The sequence below is a fragment of the Acartia tonsa genome, chromosome 13 (genome assembly GCF_053477335.1).
Source record: "Acartia tonsa isolate MP-2025a chromosome 13, ASM5347733v1, whole genome shotgun sequence".
Classification (NCBI taxonomy): Eukaryota; Metazoa; Arthropoda; class Copepoda; order Calanoida; family Acartiidae; genus Acartia; species Acartia tonsa.
Window position 1 is genome coordinate 21,951,482 of NC_137272.1, and position 24,665 is coordinate 21,976,146.

At 34.0% G+C, this 24,665-nt stretch overlaps 1 protein-coding gene across 3 annotated transcripts in view; it reads left to right on the top strand.

The window, feature by feature from the left end:
- The window catches only part of LOC145304022 (uncharacterized), a 528,912-nt gene that overhangs the window by 228,409 nt on the left and 275,838 nt on the right, over window positions 1-24,665 (top strand). For all 3 annotated transcript variants that reach the window (XM_080145773.1, XM_080145774.1, XM_080145775.1), the window contains 5 exons: window positions 459-1,045; window positions 1,633-1,746; window positions 7,688-7,783; window positions 10,323-10,440; window positions 10,612-10,709. In XM_080145773.1, the coding sequence (XP_080001899.1) occupies window positions 459-1,045; window positions 1,633-1,746; window positions 7,688-7,783; window positions 10,323-10,440; window positions 10,612-10,709 (1,013 nt within the window). The remainder of the gene's footprint in view (window positions 1-458; window positions 1,046-1,632; window positions 1,747-7,687; window positions 7,784-10,322; window positions 10,441-10,611; window positions 10,710-24,665) is intronic.

The window sequence follows — 24,665 nt, forward strand, 5'->3', positions numbered from 1 at the left end:
AACATATTTAAATAGAATTAAAGGAGGCTCATATAACAAAAAAGTCATTTTCAGTGATTTATTTTCTATACCTGCCGTGAAATATAGATTTTTACATTATATTATGTTATGTACTCTCCTTCGGTGTTATGAAAAGATATTGCTGCGCAACTTTTGTACAAAATCGTCTTTTTTAATGTATGTATATCATGTCATACTTTTGCTTATCGCAATGAACATCATTGAAAAAACCTGTTCTACCTTTTTTTGTCAGAAATCTACAACCAAAACAAAGTATTTTCTGCTTACTATAAAAGTAATAGAAGTATTTAATATTGAAAATCTATTTTGATTTAATTTTTAATATTTTATATTCATATTATTTGGTGGTTATAAAATTTATTTTTTAATCTTGAATTTCTAATTGATATTTGAAATTGTTTCTTGTTCATTATTTACAACGTCTATTGTATTTTCAGGCCGTAACAGCAGCAACAAGGAGCAACATCCGTCCCCCTCAGTTTCCCAGAAGCAACAGTGCCATACCCCCACCTCCTCCCTGTCTTCCTCTCTTACCTCCACTCCCCCCGTCCTTCCCCCCAAAACCAGACGAATAACAGCTGGGGGGCAGCTGGCGCAGCTTGGATCAGCTGTTTATAGTTCCAGTGGTAAATGCGGGAAAGACAATGTTGACCAATCAGAGGCGAGTAGGACAGCTGGTGCCACAGGTGGCAGCCAATCAGAGGCCAGGGTTGCATCAGAATATCAAAACAACAATAACATTGCTCTTTCTGCTAGTAGTTTAAGTGCCTCCAATTTAAATAGTGAATTTAATACAAATACCTCATATAAAACAAGTGAAAATAATTACGCAAATGATGAAAATAATCTAGCAAGTGACGCGAATAATGCGTCAACAGTGAGCAATAATCAAAAGCATACAAATAAGGTGAAAATTAACCCTTTCATGGGGTCCATGGTCGACGAAAGTGAATTTCGGGGCTCGAACTCGACTTCTGTGACCTCTCTTGGCCGGTCAGTCTCGAATGTCGGCCATGCCAGCTCAAGGAATGTTAAATAGATCTATTTTATTTATATTATTAAAAGAAAGCATTAGAAGCGCCATTTTTAAAAACAGTGAATTAATATGGGTTTTAAAAAGTACGTTCTGATAAATACTTAAAGGCTTTATTCTGCGTATTTAAATGAATATTTTAACAAAATCATAAAAGGGTTAATAAAGGATTATGGTTCTTCTTTCATTCAACTCAATAATTTAAAGTACAAACGTACAACAACCTTATTTGGCTACCTATAAAAATTGTTTGTATTTCATTTTTGATTTCATAATATCTACCTACTATTGTTAGTAGCAAGGCTACTTTACACTTATAGACCTACTTACTGTCTGTTCTATTGCGATGAAGCTCAGTTAGGTTATTAATATTGGGAATTTTACATAATCGATTAATAATATATATTATATAATATGCATTATTAAGAAGTAATTTTATCGCTACTACCTGCCAAATATTTCATTTTTTATGCTTTATTGCTAGCTTATTTTGCTACGCACATAATGCTTTCAGTATAAAATTTTAAATGTTATATAAATTACCTAGGTATATAAATCTATTTTACATGGAACCCTTTAGGGGGACGGGACATGTTGTTCGGAAACCAGTTCGCAGGTCCAAGTCCCAGCTGCCTGGCTCCAGATACGTAGCCAACATCCAGCATGGTGGTCTAGTCACCCTTGTCTCGCTAAGGAGTGTTATATTTCTCATTTTTATAATAAATGTCCATTGTCTTGTTAAAGGATTATTAAGAGAGTGACGTGAATAGCTATTCTCCAGGAGGGGGGGGGGGGGGTGTAAAACCTTGATGGTGTGAAAAAAGGGGAGGACAACCCTTCCAAATTTAAGGTTTATGGGGGGTGTTTCAACACCCCCTTTCTGCACGCATCTGGTTCAGAGTTTTAATTTCAATATTTTAAGTGTAGTATTAGGTTGGACACCTGCCATTTCATTAAATCTACATAAAAAATGATTAAATAAAAAAATAATCATGATAGAAATGACTAAACCACTGTAATTCTTATTATTTGCACTTTTGCATAAAGTAATGACAAAATATCGTGACTTAGAACTACCAACAGTTAATATTTGTTAATTAAGTTACAAAAAAGTATAATTATGTTATGTAAGATTTTTGATTAATCCAAGGCAATTTCACTTTAGCCGAAACTGAACAAAATACAAACGTTGAAAGAAAAAAAAAACGTAATTTGTAATACGTTTTTTTTTAATATGAAGATAATGATGTGGATGGGGGGGGGGTTATGTTTCTCTCGATGTCTGTCTTTGAAATGTTACCGATTATTATTTAAGAAAACTTAAAGTATTTAATTGGATATAGGACACCCGCCGTTTTAATCATTTTTATTTAGCTCTAGGTAGGGAAGGACAATGAAAATTTCACTTATATAAATCTACAACTATTCATTAACTTATTATAAAGCTGGTTTTTTTTAGTTTGAATTATTACAAAATGAGTAATATTAAAGATGGAGTTAAAAAAAACTTAGGAGTTAGTCGAGTTAAGAATTACTGTAGAAGATTGATAGGACAACTGTCTTTTATTTAACTTTTATTGAATATGCATCATATATTATAAGCTCTCTAAAGTTGGAATGCCAACAAATGAAATGAAAAATCTCGAGTGAAAAAGTACTTTCCCATAGCAATGATTATTGTATTGTCATTTGGAGTTACTAATATTTCAGGGATAGAACAACGGAGGAAAAATTAATAATCCCCTCCCACTTATGCATATTCTACTCCGGGGAGTTATACTTAAAAGTTACAAGGGTAATGTAAGGTTGTATATTAATATGATTTTCGGCGCTAAGTCTTTTCTTTCCCTGCAGTACTACGAGGGAGTGAAATAAGAAAATGATCTATGGAATTTTATTACTTAAAAAGAGTACTTGCATGTAAAACATCACAAAAAGTGATTTAAAATGAGATTTTTTTAAATATCAACCTAACCTACATGAATTAAGGATTCGAATATAAAACACATTTAACGTAAAGAAAGTACCTAATGAGATATTTTTTCCAAAAGAAAATTTTGATGGAGACATACCTAATAGGTATATTACTTTACTGCATTTTGGGGAACAATATTTATTACTAATATTTATGACTGATGGAAAAGTTTTTGAATAAATATCCAATTGAAGCCATAGTGGAGAGAAATAGTGTAAGCCCACCCTCGTCATGTTTCTGCTGAGAATTTTTTGTGTAGAATCCCTCATTTTGTCAGTGGACCTTCTCCGTTTTTATTAATCAATATTGTTTCTAACCCTACTGCAAAGAGCCCTAACCCTTTAGAGCTCGTTTGAATGTTATTTAACGTAACCCAACCTGAAAGAGCATCTCAAATACATTTTTTATAGTAAAAAAATTCAATCAACGACCAATTCCTTCTTTAAACTTTATATACTACATGATTCCACATAGGAACATTTGATTGTGATTTTTTTATCTCTCATTTTCCTATCCTGTTAGTGTTACCAACTGTATTTTGTAGGAGTTTTCCGCAATTTTACTCGATTAGAAATTATTGTTAAACAATATTTTTAAAAATAAAAACGTTTTATATGCTTATTATAAGTTAGGTAAAGTAAGGACAAGATTAGTCCCGAAGGGTAAGAGCTCCCTCAGTGCTTCAAACACGGGGGGGGGGGGGGGGCACTATTCGGTTCGTTGGATTTTCCGAATTTTCATGTTGTTTTAAATGTTGCTGTGCTGTTCAAAAAAGCGTAACGGGGTAGGTATCACGTTCAATCTAATTCAGGGGGAAAGGTATTGTCATTAAATCAATAGTAAAGTGTCTCCTTTCGGTTTTTTGTCGTGAAACTGTCCATCACCGTATTATGCTAGAGATTTTAAAAATATTATGTTTACAAGTTTATTAGCTAAGTTAGATAGTACGTTGGGTGTTTGAGGGTGGGGGGGGGGGGGGGGTGAAGCTATTTTTACGACATATTCTATTTCTTGCATATTCAGTTATAGAATACTAAATTCCTTTTTTTAACAATTGAGGGAAGATTAATTTATCGCCAATTGTCCTATCCCCTTATCCGCTGACTTTCATGTAATATCAAATGCGAAATCTAATAGGCTAGAATTTTCCGGATTATTATTTTTTTGTGGGTTTCGCGTATTTTTTTCTTTCTCACATAAATCATTTTCTGTCTAATTGTAGATCATAAAAGAAAATAAAAACAAACAACAAATAAATTTAATTGAATAGAAAAATAGGGCGAACCTTTTTTAAAAAGAAAATATCAGAGGTAAAGGGATAGGAGAATGGACTGATATTTTAATCTTCGTTTATAACGTTATGCTAAAAATTAATATTCTTATAATAAAATGAACAGAATGATATCATAAAATAGAAAGTAGGTAATCATAAAGTAAAAAAATAGACATATTTTATTTCCTGGTAAATTGTACCTAACTGCCATACAAATCATCATGCCTAGTAGGATAGTTTAAAATCGGAGGAAAATCTAACAATCTTGCGAATGGATGTACGGAAGGAAAAACGGACGTATGGACCCTGTTTATAGAGTAGCTGAGATACTAAAAGTATCTTTTCTCTTTCAACCTCTTTTAAAGTTTAATTTCAGACAAAAACAAGGTTCACTTCATAGCATTCATTAAAGCGAAGCTTAACTCATCAGTCAGAAAGGACAGACAAACGAACATTCACAAATGTAGAGTAACAATTCATATAGTATTCGTTCTTACATTCAAAGACTTGTGTATAGATATGCTTCGTTGATAACGTAGCTAATGGTCATACTTATAGGAATAATTTTTACAAAAATCATGTGAATTGGATAATTGTATTATATCTAATCTTATGTTTTAAAAATCTGGAAGTCATCATGTTTAAAAATAGACGTCCGGCCTTTCTGGTGATGGTTATAGAATTGTTTTGCTTTCTAAAGTGTACCTTTCTATTGAAGGATTTATCATGCCAAGTTTGAATTCTATCGAACATTTCTCAAAAAGAGCTATCCGTTACGTACAGACGTTCAAACCTACTGATTGAATCATCTCATAGAAAAGCTTCGCTTTTAATAAGATACAACAACAGATTTAAGTAGAATGAAATGTAGCACACAAACAAACACTTTAAAATCCTTTTAATAGGAAAGCTTTTCTATGATTAGGGTCCGTCTGTCTGTAAAGGTTTGTTCTCTTCGTTCATTTAAACAGGTTATAATCAACCTATCGATTTCAAACATTTTTTTTTGAGTCATATAACAGCTAGGTACGACTTATATAAAAATAATAAAAAAAATTTTGGCGGCGGCGGCGGAAAATGGCGGTGGACGGCGGGAGCGGCGGGAGCGGCGGTACCGCCGCCATTTTTCATTCAAATATTTTTTTACTGATCTACCTCAAAAGGTTTTGTCTCAATATCCCCCCGCAGGGTTGGTTATAAGGCGAAAAATTTTTGAAAAAAATAACATGGTCTCAAATGATTCCAAATTGCCTAATTCGGCGAGAAATGCAATAGAAAAATTTTTTTTGGCGGCGGCGGAAAATGGCGGCGAACGGCGGGAGCGGTGGACCCGCCGCCGTTTTTTTGAAAGATACCAAAACTTGGGGTAATTAGTGACCCAGCCCAAAAGATTTCACCCAATTAGCTCTAAAACTAAGGGAGTAGCACCCAAAATAAAATTGCTGGTATGTCGTGGCACGAGTCACCACATTCCCCCCCCCCCCCTTTACTTACTATTTTGTCTAGACTTATGCATTAATAATCTAATATTCTGCTTATTCAGTTCTGACACTCTACTCGTGTTATTGTTCGTTTGTCCTTCCATTTCAGAGCTTTGCTTTTATGGATGTTGTCATCCTTGTCTTACATAAGTTTCTCATTTTCTCTTGAAGAAAAAAAACTGTCCTAAGAGATTCTAGGAAAGGTAAATTTAGAACTTTGTTTAAAACAAAACAAAATAAAAAAACAGGTATTTGACAGTAAAAGTCACATTGTATTATAGACAGCTTTCAGCGGATATTAAAATTTAAAATTATAAGATAAAATCTAGTTAACTTAGCCCCGAGGGGCCGAAGGTCCTGGCTAAAGAGTTTTTATTTTTATTTTAGTATTCGTGGAAAAGTGTCTGAAATACTATGCTATACATGATTTCAGTATGGCTGAGAACCGGTTCTAATCCAGCGGATATTAATGGTTTCGAAGCCATACTGAAAAAGATATTATATTGCCTTTAACTTTTCAGTAAGTCAAAATATCGTTTTAGCATAGAGGGAGAGGACATTTGAATTGTAAATTATATTGGTACCCAAAAAGTTTTCTCTCTCAATCGTTGGAATCAAAACATTGGGTGCTTTTGTGGAATTTTGATTAGTTGTTTCCTGACTGACCAGTAGTGTCAATTCTTTTAAACCAAGATTTTTAATCTACCTAAGGAGCAATTTTGTTTTGGGGATGTATATTAATTTTTTCCTATTGTCTTCTCCCTTAATATCAATCAGATAAATATAAACTTGATTGAGGTATTGATGTTGAGATAAAACAAAATTTGTTCTTTAAAAGTCCAATAAAAAAATGTAGGGTTAGAAAATTCTCAAAAATGATTAGGGCCGTAAGGACTGATCCATTATAAGAATAGAGTAGCTGTGCTTTATCTACAAAGTGCATCTCAAGAAGGAAGTATGGAATAAGTATTGTATTAGTTATTTATCCACGGATCAGAAGGATTAAATTTCATCCCAAAACTTTTCGCTATTATAAAATGAAAGGTTTAGGTTATTGATGCGTATTTAACAAGTAAGGCTAAGAGCCAGAAATTATCCAAAGAAAAAGGCATTATACCAACAAAAGAGTTTTATGAGAGTTCTCTAAAATGGATGTATTAAATCGGTTCAGTAGTTTGCGAAATCTTTATATAACACTTTGTTTAAATTTTAACAAATTATTTGGGTGGGGTCAATTTTAGGGGTGATTTTCTCTTTTGCGGGTGGTGTTTCCCTTACCCAAAATGGTTAGACACCTTCCCAGGACATATGAGAAGCTAAACTGTAAAGGAAAACCATATCGGTTCAGCGGCTATCGAGATCCTTAGGACCAGCCAGATAAAAACTGACATCCTATCTTTTAAATAAGGATTACTAAAAATTATTTTCCATTGCACCTATCCCTTGGTCGCTTGAATTGTAGAGAACTGAATAGTCTAAACTGTTGGTCGTGATATAACTCAGATTGGTCAATCACATGCTAAATTACTTTTATAAGAACAGATAGATAGATAAACACGTGTACTGTACTGAGGGGGGGGGGGGGGATATTAGACTGTAAATTATACTAGTACCTAGAGTTTTATGATTGCGTTACGTTACCCATTCATTGGTTAAAAAACTGTTGGCACCTACTTATATTGAAATTTGATTAGTAGGATCCGAACTATCTAACGTAGGGTTAATTTTGTTTATGGTCATTTGGGATGTATATTAATTTATCAGTTTTGTCTTTTCCCGTAAGATTTCGGTTTTATTTATGATTTTCATCAAACTTATTTTAAAATATTCAAATGAACTTTTTTATTCGTTGAAAGAGAGGCATTTTATATTTAAAACAGTAAATAACACACTCTGAAACGTCTAGTGATGAGAAGCAGTACCGACTAGATACCGACCTCAGCCATCCTTATTTGAACAAAGCAGAGCTCAATCATAACCCACAGTACAGTGCTTTTCAGGTAAGCTTCAGTTTTGTCTATCAATCTATGTTATAGGTATTATTTAACGTATCCAGGGATAAGACAATGGCCTATAAATTGATGTACATCCAATGATGATACTCCAAATCACCGTTTTTGTTGCGTTGAATTAGTGGTTGAAACGTTAGAACACTTAATTTACCAAACCAATCAATCAAAAGTGGTTGAAACGTTAGAACACTTAACTTACCAAACCAACCAATCAAAATTCACTAAAGTCCTTAAAGTTGTTAAGTCAACGAATCAGAAAACGTTCTTATAAAAATTTGGGGACAAGTGTAATAAATAGCCCATTGTCCCCTTTCTTTGCAACGTATCTGACATTTAATAGAAACTTTAGAACACTTAACTTACCAAACCAACCAATCAAAATTCACTAAAGTCCTTAAAGTTGTGAAGTCAACGAATCAGAAAACGTTCTTATAAAAATTTGGGGACAAGTGTAATCCATTGTCCCCTTTCTTTGCAACGTATCTGACATTTAATAAAAAGATATTATCTAACGGATGACGAACAAACCCAGTTTTTGAAAATAAAAACTTTATGTTAAGAAATTCAAATAATCTTTTGTTCTTTATTCTAATGTTTATTCTTTTTTAGAAGCGCTCCTACTCTATAACTAATATGTAACCATACGTCCTCATATTAAGGGATAAGACAATGGACGATACATTTATATAAATTGCCAATGGTGTTAAACGGAACTACCTCTTTCGTAGACTAAAATTTGCTAATTTTCCACTAATAGTATTAATCATTATATGGGGTAAATTGTTTATTATTATTATTGTGGATGTACATCTGTTGATCTTCCATTGTCTTATCTGGCAGTTGCTTAAGTTTTACTTCAGCTATCTTCATTTTTTTAGGGCAGTTTATTCTTCTTCGATATTATGTCAGCTTATTATTGGTGCGCTACTTAAAAATATGACTTTCCTTGTTTTTTTCCGTAGAAAAGAAAATGTAAATGTTTTTGACATTAGAATATTTTATTCCTGTCAAATAATTTTGTAATAATGTATACAGAGAGGTAATGGTAAATTGGAGATAAGTAATAATTATTTCTTTCATCGTATTATAAACGGCTTTCCGCGGATATAGAATGTACAATTATAAGATTAAAACAAGTTTTTTAGCCCCGAGGTGCCGAAGGCAAGGGCTAAAAAAACTGGTTTTAATGTTATGATTGTACATTTTTATATTCGTAGAAAGCTGGATATAATACGATGCTAGACATAGTTTTTTCGTATGGATGAGAACGATAATAAACAAGATTTCATTTTTTATAGATTAAAATTATTGGTTGAAAAGTCTTGACAATACTATAGCTTTGCCCCAAGAGGTAATTAAAAAAAAAAATTAAGTTCATGTGGAATTGCCACCTGTAAGTAAAAACAAAAAAAAATGGAGGGGGATTTTTTCAAGAAAATATCCTAAAACCACCACAGGACGAGTATGTATATTCCCGGCCTTAAGAGTAGAATCCGATCGGTTCAGTAGTTACCAAGATCTTAAGGGACGGAAAGACAGACGGACAGACATCAAGCCACTTTGTATTATAGATATCCAATCAAAATTCAATAGAATTGTCCATTGTTTTTTTTTATATATAAAAGTAACGGTATGTCTGTGTGTCTGTTTACACCGAAGGATCTCGCTAACCGCTGGACCGATATGGCTAATTTATCGTCCGTTGTCTTATCCCTTTAGATAATTCGTAAATATTGAATATATATATATGTCTCTTTCTTAGATTTTGAAATAAGTTCGACAGGATTCTTTTATTAAAAAACACACACAAAGTACCTACAAAAGAAAAAAATTAGTCAGGAAGGGAGAGGACAATGGAGGTTTTAATGATCTACAACCCTGTTTTCCCTTCAAGTATTAACAGCTTCCTAAGTCACAATTTTGATCAAAGGATGGAGGGTATATTGTACAGTAAATTACACTGGTACTCAAAGTTTTGTAAACTAAGTAAATTACCAATAAGCTTAATCTACAGAGGGGGTAATTTTGTTAATCATCTTTGGCAACATATTTTTTTATTTATCGTGCATTGTCGTATCCCTTAATATCCCTGAGTAAGACTACACCTGTACCCAGAGTTACTGCTTTTAGTAATAAAAAATATCGGAGAAGGGTGGGGGAAAGAGTTCTATATTAACAAGAATATCGAAGGGGCGGGAGAGAGAGGACAATGGACTGTTTATTACACTACTCCACAAAGTTTAATTAAACCGTTTTCTTATTCGTTGTCTCAACAACTATGGGGACTTTAGTGAATTTTGGTTGTTTGATTCTCTAAGTTGAGTGTTCAAACGTTTCAACCAAACATTATACCTATTCTACAGAAAGGGTAATTTTGTGTAGCTTTTTCGGTGATGCACATCAATTTATAACCTATTGTCTTATCCCTTTAGATCCCTGGTTGGGTGAGAAGTTTTTAATCGCCATCGATCATTCCATCCCTGCAAGCTAACTGATACAATAACGTCATCTTATTTTTACTTTTTAGGGAAGCAATACAATCCCACGCGGAGTACGTGGGGGTGGACAAATCCGTGGGGGCACTGGAAACCCCGCGCAAGGAAACAATGAGGAGTCACACATTGTTATTACCAAGAAATTGACAGGTAACAGGATTTTTTTTTTTTGGGGGGGGGGGGGGGGGGTGATTGATACCTGGATATTGGAAAAACAAAAAAATCGCCGAAAAATCCACAGTTTCTTGTTTTTCTCTCTTTCTCGCAGAATTTACATTTAGGTTCAAATCTATTTTCATTACATAAATCTTTATTTTTTAGGAGCAGGAAGCAGTGTACGGATTCGTATCGGGGGGTCTACCCGTTCCCCAACTAGAAATTTTGACGCTCAAACTAATAACTGGGACGAAAACAAAAAGGTAAGGTTTAAGTAATAGTTAAAGTTAGCGATAGACATTTTAAAGGTCTTTTTAAAAAGAATGTTTAAGGTATTTGAGATAAAAGTTTTACATAATAGATTCATCCAATTGATTTGATTCCTAGGAAAAATAGGCCAATAAATATTAAGTCTATTTTGAACATCACCCTTTTTCATCAAATCACTAAGTATAAAATATTCAAGTTTTGTATATTAGAAGCGCTTCTGTCCTATAATTATTTGGTTATTCTTGTAATAAGCCCTTTGTCTGCTGTGTCAATATACGATTCATGGATGCTATCATCCTTGTTTGAATAGATTTGTTTCATGTTGAATTTTCATGATGATATCTAAATAAGGATTGCGTTAGTTATGTAATACGCATGTTGTCATTATATGGGGATCAAATTCAAATTGGGTTAGTGATAGATTTATTATTCTACATGGGCAAAAATGTTGGGTACTTATGTTAAATGAATTTTAAAGGATTTGCTCCAAAAAACTTTTAAACCGCTAATATTTCTACAGAAAGTGTAGTTTTGTTTATCAATTTATCGTTTATTGTCTTATTCCGTAGGATCCCTGCCTTAAGCCCTTTCATGGGTTCCATTTTGTAGGGTGTATTTATTTAGGACATCTGTCCTACTTTGGCTATAGTAATTTTTTTATGTGTTTTTAGTCAGCTGTCATAACAATCATTTGATCCAAAATTACCTATATTACTTTGCGCGTGTTTTGTTATGTAATTTGATTAGGCAAACAATTTACACCTTCGCAATGCAGATACAGGGAATGGTGAACGGAAGATTAATTGTACCCATGGCTAATTTACGGGGGGGGGGGGGGGGGGGACGGGAAAGGGGGGTTAAAAAGTTCAGGGAATACAAAAAATAAAATTAAGTTATTTGAATAAATCTCGTTGACCCAAAAACGATATTGACGGACAGCCGGCTATCCATTAAGTAGTAGCTTCGCCACTAAAGTTATTTAAAAAGTTTTTCTTTCAAGTTAATGAGTTAATGAAATTATATTAGTTATAAAATGTAAACTGTAATGAAGGTATAGAAAAGTATTCTCTAGTAAGCAGAAAAAATGAAATCAGCAAAAATTGGCAAAATCATTTTTTTAAAGACAAAATGTATTGTTTCCCTTTAACTGTATTGAATTAATTAATGTTTTTCCTATAATATTTTTTCTTTTCTTGTTAGGCCTAATCAACTAGAAGATTTATTAATATTTCTTCAAATATTTTGAAGATTTACAAAGACAAGATTAGTTTATCTTCAATTGACTAATCCGTGTATCCCAAAGAGAAAAAAGACTTCGTTTTACTATTTAGTTTTACTACTCTGTAATTTTATGATTTCAAGAAAATAATTTTGATAGCGCAACTACTCGTTAATTAGTGTCGTTTTGTAGTGCTCGTCAATTACCTCATACGGGCGAGGTTGCTGTCAATGACACTTTAAATTAAAGTCCAACAACCAAGGAACCAATCTCCCTTAACACCCAACAGACAACCAACTCTTTAATTGCATGATCTTTGGCTGGAAGTCCTAATTGTGCATGGTAATGATTTGCAAATGTTTTGGGGCAAGGCATTCCCCCTACTATAATTATTAATGTCCGAGGGGGAGGGGGGGAGCCCAATCGGTTCAGTGGCCACCGAGATTTTAAGCTTCAGGCGGACAGACAGACGGACAAACATCAAGGTACTTTGTATTATAGATGGACAAACTTGTTCTTGATTCAAAGTAGAACTTTTCTATGTCTTTGATAATTTTAATTTCTATTGTTCGTCGCTTGTAATAAAATGTTTTTACTTCATACATTAATTTTTAATTATGCTAGGAAAGCAGGGAGGGATGGACAGACATGGGTTGTTTATTACACTAGTCCCTAAAATTTTAGAGTAACGTTTTCCTATTTTTTGGCTTAACAACTTTGGGGATTTTTATTGAATTTCGGTTGGATGGTTCATAAAGTTGTTTGTCCAAGCGTTTTAACCACTAACTGTATTCTACAGAAAGGGTAATTTTGTGTATCATCATTGGGGATGTACATCAATTTATCAACCATTGTCTTTTTCCCTCTAGATCCCTGCTAGGAAAGACAAAGATTTCAGTACAACTCAAGTAATTTTTGTTGCAATAGTTTGGAACTTATTAGGTTATGGCACCTTGAAAAGAAACTATTTTACCCCGATCCTAATATGTTCTTCTAAACTTTTTTTTTATCTTTAACGATTAAATTAAAAAAAAGGAAAACGAAAAAAGGACTATAAATTTATTTTGACTCCCAAATATGATAAACAAAATTACCCCTTCTGTAGGTATATTGAAATTATGTATGAAAAATTGTTGAAACTGCTATTTTTATCGAAACTATCATTATTTGTTAAAAAGTATCCAAAATTTTAAACCATATAATGAGAGATGGGTATATAAAACTTTGGGTACCCTTATTATAATCAGTTCATTGTCCTCTCCCTCCCTGATTAAACCTAATGATGCAGATTAACAAAAGATATTGTCTCAATAATGATCACCTCTTACTTTCTTTAGTTATCGTTCTTCAGTTTCTTAATCTTCAGTTGTAATTTTTCTGCTTTTCTAATCCCTTTTAGAGAGAGATTCTATAATGAGGGAAGGGGTGGGGGGGGGGGGGGTTATTTGGTCCACTTTAAGATAAAGGAGAGTTCCAACTAACTGTATAATATGACTTGACCTTAGCCCTGGAGATATAGGGATATGATAATATACGACAAAAATCCCTTCACCCCCCTTGCATCTTAAGCTTGTAAGACTAAAGGGGGCGTTATTTTTTTTGCAATTGTCCTCTTCCACCCTGACCTATGCCAGAAGCGACTCTAAAACAAATAACCTTATCAAATCACTCAATATTAAATTAACCTAAGCCTTTGTTAGATGTGCAATTACATCCGCATATTATCACATCTGCAGTGTGTTTTTATATTCGCAAATAGACACAATAGCAAATACATACTTAGTATGTATAATGATGCTGGGAGGGAGGGGACAATGGTCTATTTATTTATACACTATTTCCTAAAGTTTTATAATAACGTTCGTTGGCTTAACAACTTTGGGGGCTTTTGATGAATTTTGATTGGTTGTATCATTAAGTTGAATGTCCAAATGTTTCAACCACTAATTTTAATCTAAAGAACGGATTATTTTGTGTATCATCATTTAGGATGTACATTATTTTATCGTCCATTTTCTTATCCCTTTAGATCCCTGACAGTTAGTGCTGTCATATTAATATGCTGATTGTATATTGTGATACATATGCGGAAGTAAATGAACACTTTATTTAAATGGTTGCAAAAATATAAACAAGGATGAAATCGTGTCATAATAACGAATATATATTCATCCAAAATAAACAGTTTTTGGCCAAAAAAACGCTATTTATCCATCTATAAATAGACTTTACTTTACTGTACAAGAAATGAAAATGGAGAACTTTTACTTGAATTCTGTTTAAATAATGATATGGTCGTAGGAGGTACATTATTCCAACACAAAAACATTCACAAATATACCTGGACAACACCTGATGGACAAACAAGAAACATGATTGACCACATTATGATCAATAAAAAATGGGTCAAATCAATGCAAGACTGTAGGAGCTATAGAGGAGCCGACATATTCAGTGACCATGAACTAGTTGTCAGTAAGATTAAATTAAAGCTGAAGCGTACTGGCCATGATAAAAAGAGTGAGATTGGCAGACAATATGATTCTTCAAGATTAAAGGACCCAGTGATAAAGAATGAATTTGTCTTAAAACTCAGAAATAGATTTCAAGTCTTAGAGGACCTAAATGACGAGACTGAGATCACTTGGACTTCAATTAAAGAAAACTTTCAATCTACTGCTAAGGAAATCCTAGGACACAAGAAACCAGAGAAAAAGGACTGGATCTCTGAAGAAACATGGAACAAAATAGAAGAGAGAAAGAATCTTAAAAACAAAATTCATAATGCTCAACATTTGGCTGACATGGGCAATTTAAGAGCTGAATATACTGCTAAAGACAAAGAAGTCAAAAAGCGCACAAGGAAAGACAAGAGAGATTACATTGACAATCTGGCTGAAAAGGCCCAGAGAGCAGCTGACTTCGGTAACATGAAAACAGTATACAACATAACCAAGCAATTAAGTGGCAAATATAACAAAAAGAGTGGTGAAACTATCAAGGCTAAAGATGGTAAATTACTCACTACAGAAAAAGAAGTTGCTGAAAGGTGGAAATCGCATTTTGAAGAAGTGTTGAACAGACCTGAACCTGAAATTACTGCTGAACCAGAACCAGGACATGAAATAGACATAGACACAAGACCACCAACTATTCAAGAAGTTAAAGCTGCAATACATAGTCTAAAGAACGACAAAGCACCTGGACCTGACTTGATAACTGCTGAAATGCTTAAGGCAGACATAGATCTTTCTGCTAGGACTCTGACTGATCTCTTTGATAAAATTTGGAGACAAGAAAAGATACCAACTGACTGGTCTAAAGGTATAATCATAAAACTACCTAAGAAGGGAGATTTGAACAATTGTGATAATTGGAGAGGAATTATGCTGCTTTCTATCCCAAGCAAGGTCCTATGTAAAGTTATTTTAAACAGAATTGATGAGAAAATTGACAATAAACTAAGAGAAGAACAAGCTGGGTTCCGTGCTGGAAGAGGCTGTGTTGACCAAATTTTCACCCTTAGGACAGTCATTGAACAATGTGTTGAATTTAACAAGCCACTCCATGTAAATTTTGTTGATTTCTCTAAGGCCTTTGACTCCATACACAGACAAACACTCTGGAAAATACTAAGAAGTTATGGTATACCTGAAAAGATGATAATTATGATAACTAAATTTTATGACAACTTCCAAGCCTGTGTTTCAGTTGGAAACAATAAGACATCTGATTTCTTTAAAATAAGCACTGGAGTTAGACAGGGATGCATTTTATCACCTATTCTATTTATATTGGTCATTGACTGGGTGATGAAGAAAACCACAGAGGACAAAAAACGTGGTCTCCAGCTGGGCATACTAGGACACCTAGAAGATCTGGACTTTGCTGATGATCTGGCACTGATTTCAGAAACAATTAAACATCTACAAGCTAAGACAGATAGACTAGTCAAATACGCAGGACAAGTCGGGCTCTTTGTTAATGTCAAGAAGACTGAAATTAAGAATATACCTACAAACCCTGATCAAACTATAACAATAAATGGTGAACAACTGAAACAAAGCAACAAATTCACCTATTTGGGGAGTGTTATCAGCAGTGAAAATGGCTCAAAAGCTGATATTAAAACCAGGATTGATAAGGCTAGGGTTGCTTTCAACAGTCTACACAACGTTTGGAATTCAAAGAAACTTGCTCTGAAAACAAAAATCAGACTTTACAACAGTAATGTAAAATCAGTTCTTCTTTATGGAGCTGAATGCTGGAGAACTGTGAAAACTGAAACAAATCAACTTAATGCATTTCACAATAGCTGCCTAAGAAGAATTTGCAAAATATTCTGGCCAAACAAAATATCAAACATTGAGCTGTATGCTAAGACCAAGTGCAATAGTATTGAAGCAGAAGTGAAATTTAAAAGACTAAGATGGCTAGGACATGTGCTCAGAATGGAACAAAATAGGTTTCCAAAAAAGTGCTTAAAATGGAACCCCACCACTGGTAAACGTAAACGGGGACAACCAAAAATGACCTGGAGGCGGAGCACTGAAAAGGACCTCTTTAATTTGAAATTAACATGGGGAGAAGCTGAAGCACTTGCCACAAAAAGGAATTCATGGAGGAGCAGGGTGGCCGTATTCTCTGGACTCCACAGTCCAAAAGAGAGACGCGACTGAACTGAACCATGAGATTAAAATCATAATTAAGAGTCTAAGACTAATATTGCTTTAATGTGATTATTTTGACTGTCGGAAAAGTTGGATGCAAAATTATTCTTAAGATACCCATTTTTAAAATTGTTATATTTATCCCTTTAAAATTATAATACATCGGGGTTAAAAATTGTTGCTTTTGGCATTTGAACTTTGAAATATCTTTTGTACCAAATAGGCCACACTGGTTTTATATGTGTAAAAAATAACAATATTCTGTCTTTTGTAGCATATAAAATTAGGAGAAAATCAATGTAAGCCTTAGCCCACCGGTAACGTGTAAAATGAGATTTTTAGGAAATGATAAGTAAAAAATAACAGAATCTGCTTCATAATACTTATTATTGAAATTCTGCCTTTGGTAGTCTATAAATTTGTTCAAATCTTGTCATTGAATTAAGTACAGGACTAATGCATAAGTTTACTTTAAATATTACATTGAAATAAAAATAAATATATCATTAAGAAAGCCTTGCTGAATAAGCATATTAGATTAAGAATTTTGATAAAAACATTATAATTCAGTAGGTAATAAAGATTAATTGCATCCTATTATATACAATTGTCAGCAGATAGAAAAATGGTAAACTATGAATTGAACCATATTTTGAACTACTTATTAGATACCTATTGTTAATTCTTTAAGAATTTGTCGACAAAAAAATGCTTTAATCACTTGAATGTAATTATTAAATAAATTATTATAAAGTCCAATGCATAGAAACATTACTGAAATATTCAATTTGCCAATTATTAAGATCCTTTTTTTAAAAATTCCATTTTTATCACTTTTAATCCACAGTGAAGCACAGCGACTCTTAACAAATGAAGATGTTTTTTTTAAACAACGGATAAAGCGATAACACTTTAGAAGTTAAATTAATCCTTAATTTAACTTTTTGTTAAATTAATTTTACTCAATAAACAAGATTCTGTCTTTTAAAGCATTAAATTTTTGCGGAAAAAGAACATCCTCTACCCCCCCCCCCTCTGCCCCGAATGATTTCAACACTCTTACAAAAATACCCTATTCAGCTCTGATACACCCTCCACTATTTTTTAAAATAAATTGAAAAAAAGGGTGGGAGGGTGTTTTTTTCCTCTTAAAACAATCCTATCTCTATTTTCGATAATTTTTAAAAATACGGGAACGACTTTGTCTGAAAGCTCCATAATGTCATCAAAGTTTTAAAATTATTATCCTATCCCTATTTCCATGATAATTGAAAATAAAGATGTTTTTAATCCGGGTCAAGGCTTCAACAGGGATAGTTAATCAACATTTTTTTTTTTGAGGGGGGGGGGTTAATTGCTAAACTAGGCACTTGAAGAAATATGCCGCCCTATAATTTTTCCATCTAATTAATACCGAAAGACATTGGCTTTGTGGTTTAGTCTGATTACCTACCTAACTTTAAATTGTTTTTAAATAAAGGTGTTTAGAATATGAATCAAACTATTTCACTTTCTTATTTTCTGGGAGGGAGAGGACAAAGTAAATAACACTGATGCCCAATGTTTTATAGCCACGTGATCTTAATCTTTGACTTGAACATTTTGCGTAATTTTTAAAATTTAAATTGGTTGGATTCAAACTATTGACAGCCTAACTTTGAAACGATTAGGTAAATGTTTGAATATCTTTCCTTTTTCCTCGGAGCGGGGTCAAAGTCATAATTCAAATTGAATGCTCAGCTTCTCAAATCTAGAGTTACATGGCATTTGTAGAGTCAATGTAAAACAGCAGGAAGAGAACTATGGACGAGAATTTTGTCCGCCCCTAAACTCGTATATGTGAAATTATGCCACGTTTATCTAGTAAATAATTCCGTCCCTAAAAAATCCTAACTTAACTCTGCGGGGCCTGTACCTCTGATGCAATAGATTCTGCAGAGGCTGCCCATTTAACAATATAGCATAACCAAATCTAACCTAAATTGTCAATGCTTGATAGGTACTTTGAGGGAAAACACTTCACAGTGGTCCTCAAGGCAAAAGAAGTTTGACAAAACCTACCATAAAAACGGACTATATGGCCATCAAATATACACATTGGAGGGCCAGGAACTGATTTTCTTAAAATCATAGCTGTTCCTTCTTGGGGTTTATTCCATTTTAAAGTTAACAGACCAAATTCCCTAAAAAATCAAGGTTGTTTGTCGCGATTTTGTTGCTTTGGATTCAAACCTTTATAACTTTAGCTGTATGAAAGACTCATGAAAGCTAAACCTACCATTGGAAAGCCTATTGAATGACAATTTCAGACATAGCTTTAAATTTTTTGTAGCTTTCTTACTTTTTGCTCTACAAGGAAAATTGTAAGCAAAGGGAGAAAATTTATTGATAAATCTATTCTCAGAAAGGCTTTCACTAGGGTATTTAGATATAAATTTTTTCATGATTTTTCTTATGTTCAGTGATTCTTTTAATGACAAATGCAAAAAATACACTTTCATACATTTAATTTGGTATATTTGCCTTTTTTCTACCTTGTGCCAAAATTTTTTTATAAAAATTATAAGTTGGTGTATATTTTTTTGTCCAAAATTGTACATAAATTTCAGGAATAAATATTAAGAACCATCAATTGCTACATTTTACATGTGTAGTTTTAAATTTCCTATAGTTATGGTTGTGTAGGAGCCTCAAAAATGCTAAACCTACCATTGTAAAGCATGTTGAACACTCTATCCAAATAAATCTACAACTTTAAAAAAAAAATTGACTTAAAAGGCTTGCACAGGATTTATGTTAGGTGTAATAAATTTTACCAAAAATGTTTTCTTTCCTACAAAATTTGGATTAGAAGGGAGGTTACAAAGCAGTAATAGTTATCACATGTCCTGTTTCAACACCAATCTATGGAGGGGGTGTGCCCCCCCCCCAAAAAAAAATGGTACAGGGCTTAGGTGCCCCCCCCTTTCCCCCCCTACAAAGGGAGGGGGGTAACATTTTGATAGTTGAAAATAATGCAAAATTTAAAAAAATAATTTTTTTCAAAAATCAACAAGATATAACATTCCCCCCCCCCCGGCCCCCCTCCCCTACTCCATATCTATGGAGAATAATTCACAGTTGGGGGAGAGGGGGGGGGGGTGTAAAAAGTGCTGAAATTTATTTTATTTTCCTAAAATATATTTACCCCAGGGGTAACACTTTTATGGGGTGGGGGGGGTATTATCTGCTATATATCTTTTTAAAAAAATTAGAGGGGGGGTGATTTCAACCCCTCCCCCCACCTCCTTAGACATCTCAGGGAATTTTTTCATCTTTTTTAACTCTTCTCCTTCTAAATTCTGGTAACTTTCCCAAGTTCAGGGGGTTTGGGTGGGGCTAACAATCCTTCCATAGAAAATAACCTGCTCACGTTCAATCTGCACAAAGTAAAGACCAATTTAACTTTGGGCTCGGGAACGAAGTAGAGGTTGGAAACAACAATATGATGTTTGGCTGGGAAACCGCTAAAGGACTAGTCAGGCAGATGATTCTGAATTCCCGCAGACCAGCAAAAATTTGCACCTGGAATGTTTGGACAATGTTTCAGTCAGGCCAGAAACAAAACATTTGCTGAGAAATGCTTAAAGTCAGGGTTGATATCCTGGCTACCAAATCAAGGTGGACAAATAATGGAGAGTTTAAACATCATTCTGACTTGAAAATACTTTACTCAGGCCATATGAATGAGAATCTAGGACATAAGCAAGGGGTGGCTCTTATGCTGACCAAGCAAGCAGAGCAGGCCATGATCAGTTACCAACCCCATGGTCCAAGAATCATGGAGGCTTACTTCAAATCCTCAGATATAAACATCAATCTGAGAATTATAGTAGCATATGCTCTTACAGAACAAGCAGATACAGAGGTCAAAAACGAATTTTATGACCAGCTTGACTCTGTATTTAAGAATGGTCATTAAGAAAAGGACCTGACCATGCTCCTAGGAGATTTCAATGCACAAGAGGGGAGTAATAATGAGAATTTAGAAGAAGTCATGGGCAAATATGGCCTAGGCTTAAGTAATGGCAAGGAAAATGACAATAGTGATAGACTTGTAAGTTTTTGAACTGAAAACAAACTTGTCATTGGTGGAACCATCATTAAACACAAGAAGATTCATACTGCCACCTGGAGATCACAAGATCAAAGAACCTTTAAACAGATAGACCACATCTGTATATCTAGATGTATAAAAGGTTCTCTCCTTGATGTCAGGGTTGAAAGAGGACCATTCAGACTATTATTTTCTATCTTCTAAAGTTCGGCTTAGATTTAAAAAGCAGGACTCAAACCCTAACCCCAGGAAGAAATATAATTTAACAACCCTTCAAAACTCTGAAAAGCTACAAGAGTTTAAGCTCACTCAAAAGAACAGATTTGAGTTGTTGACTCTTCAAGAGGAAGATGGAGTTGAAGATATTGGGCAAAGTATCAAAAAAGTTTATAATGATACTAGCCAAGAATAATTAGGTTTCAAAAAGGCTAACCAAAAGCCGTGGATCACTAAAAGATCCATTGATCTCATGGATCAAAGAAGAGATGTAAGACAAAAGACACTTTCTAGAAACTTTCCAGAAGATAAAGACCTGTATTAGATGCTCAGCAGGGAAATCCAAAGAAGTGTCAGAATTGACAAAAAAGAACACTTGGAAAACCTTGCTATGCGAGCAGAAAATGCTGCTAATCAAAATAGAATGAAAGATGTCTATGAGATTACTAAGAGCATTGCAGGTAAAGTACACAAATCAGGATCACACATCAGGGACAAGGATGGTTCACTCCTTAAAACTGATGAAGATATTCCAAATAGATGGGCAGAGCACTTCACTGAACTGCTAAATCTTCCAGTTCCAGAGGAAGAAACTGAGATTCCACCCTCAGATGCACTTGACATTGACTGTCAAGCGCTAAATCTATTGGAAATCAAAGAGGCCATTAAAAATTCGAAAAATACCAAGGCCACTGGACCTGATAACATACCAGCTGAGGTCATAAAAGCAGACCTAGATACATCAGCTGAGGCATTCATACCTTTGATCACAAAGATATGGAATGATGAGTTATGCCCAGAGGACTGGAAGAATGTACATATCTCATTATTAGCCCAAAAAAGGACACTTGACCCAATGTGGAAACTACAGAGGGATAATGCTTCTTTCAGTACCTAGCCGTATCCTTAGTAAGATTCTTCTTAATAGAATAAAGAAAAAGGTTAATAAAAAGCTAAGACCTAATCAGGCTGGATTTAGACTAAACCGTTCCAATATTGATCAGGTAACCTCTCTAAGAATCATCATAGAGAGATCCAAGGAATGGAACTCTGAGCTCTTTGTAAACTTCATTGACTACAAAAAGCATTTGATTCTTTAGACAGAAGATCTCTCTGGAAAATCTGCCAACACTATGGCATTCCAGAAAAGATAATCAATATCATTAAAGCTATCTTTCATAAAGGAGGTGGAAATGTAATGTATAAAGGTAAACTATCAACCTTTTTTGAGACTGTAACAGGCGTCAGACAAGGATGCCTTCTTTTACCCTTCCTTTTCCTCCTTGCCATCGACTGGATCATGAAGAACTGTGAAAGTAATGATGGCATTTGCTAGGAGCTATTTGGCAATCCAAAATATTTAGGAGTTTTGGACTTTGCTGATGATATTGCTTTGTTAACAAGCAATAGAAGTCAAATGCAAAGAAGGACTAACATGATAGCTGAAACTTCCAAGAAAATTGGACTAGAAATTAATGTTCCTAAAACCAAAATACTAAAATTAAATGCAAATTCCCAAGAACCAATTACTATTGGAGACCAAATTCTTGAGGATGTAGATTGTTTTGAGTATCTTGGAAGTAAAATTGATGAAGCTGGAGGCACTTTAACAGATGTTAAAGCTAGAATTAACAAATCTAGGACAGCCTTTGCCAGCCTGAACAAAATTTGGAATTCCAACAACATCTCCATAAAGACCAAGTTAAGATGTTCTCTCTGTTTTGCTGTATGGGGCTGAAACTTGGTTCCTAAACACAGCAGTGGTCTCCAAGCTACAGACATATATCAATAAACGTCTCAGGAGAATCCACTAGATCTTTTGGCATAATAAGATCACTAATGCTGAGCTTCTAGAGCGCAGTGACATGTCAGACATTAAACTGACAATAAAACAGGAAATGGATATGGTTGGGGCACACACTAAGGAAAGGGCATGATGATAAATCCAGGCCTTGACTTGGAACCCCCAAATAGGAAAGAGGAAACCAGGTAGACCAAAAACAACCTGGAGGAGGGAACACTTAAAGGGAGTGTAAAGGTAAAAATTTCTCATCATATTATCAAATCTTAACATTTTCTAAGCACCTTTCAATAAACTGATCAACTAAAAACGTCGTATTAACAAAAATATCAAGGATTTAAGACTTGATTTTTTGGTATTTTGGAAGGGAAAACTGGAAAAACAGGGAAAATCTGAACTTTTTTCTTTATTAAAATGTTTGTAGGGATATTTAACACATATATTTTAAACTATTTACTTACTGTTAAGCATTTATTTTATGATATAAAATTGGTAATTCATGCTGTAATAACGTAGAAATTAAGTAATAAAGATTTATTTTAAGTTCATATTATTGACAAAAAAATACCTTACTGTTTACAAAGGGTTGAATCTCAGAGATTATTTGAAGTGATAATATCCTTTTTTATTGTGTTGGACTATAAACAACCCCCTTTGGAGAATTAGTTTACACTTTTATCAGACTGTTTATAAAGAAATATTGCATCTTTATTATTTACAAATTTTGTAATTAAAGGTAGGCGAGAGATGGGCCATCTAAAGTTAATTGGATACTAAAAAAAACCAGTTTCTAGCTTTGTTATTGTATTTGGTTTTCAATAAAAAATATTGCTTATTTTATCAATTTCTAAGTAACTATACATTGGTTTAAAGCAAGGATTATGTTAAAAGTTAGCTTAACCGTTAGGAAAAATCAAGAACTATGTGAAAAAGTTTAATTTTAGCTATAATGGGAGAAAAAAAGAATTTAATGCACATTTTATATAATACGTAAAATTTCTTCCTTTACCTGTACCTTATAATAATCGTCGGAAAAAGCCGTTTCTTAACCAAACAAAAGCACATTTTGCTCTATCTGTGAGATATTATGAATGAGATAATGTTAAGATTTGATATTAAGATGAGAAAAATTTACATTTACAGTCCCTTTAAGTTAACTAAAAGATTTAAAAATTCTTTCAGCATTGCCTCAAAACGTGCCCAAACAAAGGAAGATTGGAGAACCATTGTGCATGGCCTAAGTTCTGCCAAGAACTAAGAGGCAATGATGATGACTCTTCATGCACTTTTTACACCCCCCCCCCCTCTCCCCCAACTGTGAATTATTCCCCATAGATATGGGATAGGGGAGGGGGTCCAGAGAGGGGGTATATTATATCTTGTTGAGTTTTGAAAAAAAAATTTTTTTTAATTTTTAAATTTTGCATTATTTTCAACTATCAAAATGTTACGGGGGGAAAGGGGGGGGGGAACCTAAGCCCTGCACCATTTTTTTTGGGGGGGGGGAGGGGCACACCCCCTCCATAGATTGGTGTTGAAACAGGACATGTGATAACTATTACTGCTTTGTAATAGGGGAGGGGGTCCAGAGGGGGGGTATATTATATCTTGTTGGGTTTTGAAAAAAATATTTTTTTAAATTTTGCATTATTTTCAACTATCAAAATGTTACGGGGGGAAAGGGGGGGGGGCACCTAAGCCCTACACCATTTTTTTTTTGGGGGGGGGGCACACCCCCTCCATAGATTGGTGTTGAAACAGGACATGTGATAACTATTACTGCTTTGTAACCTCCCTTCTACTCCAAATTTTGTAGGAAAGAAAACATTTTTGGTGAAATTTATTACACCTAACATAAAACCTGTGCAAGCCTTTTAAGTCAATTTTTTTTTTTAAAGTCGTAGATTTATTTGGATAGACTGTTCAACAAGCTTTACAATGGTAGGT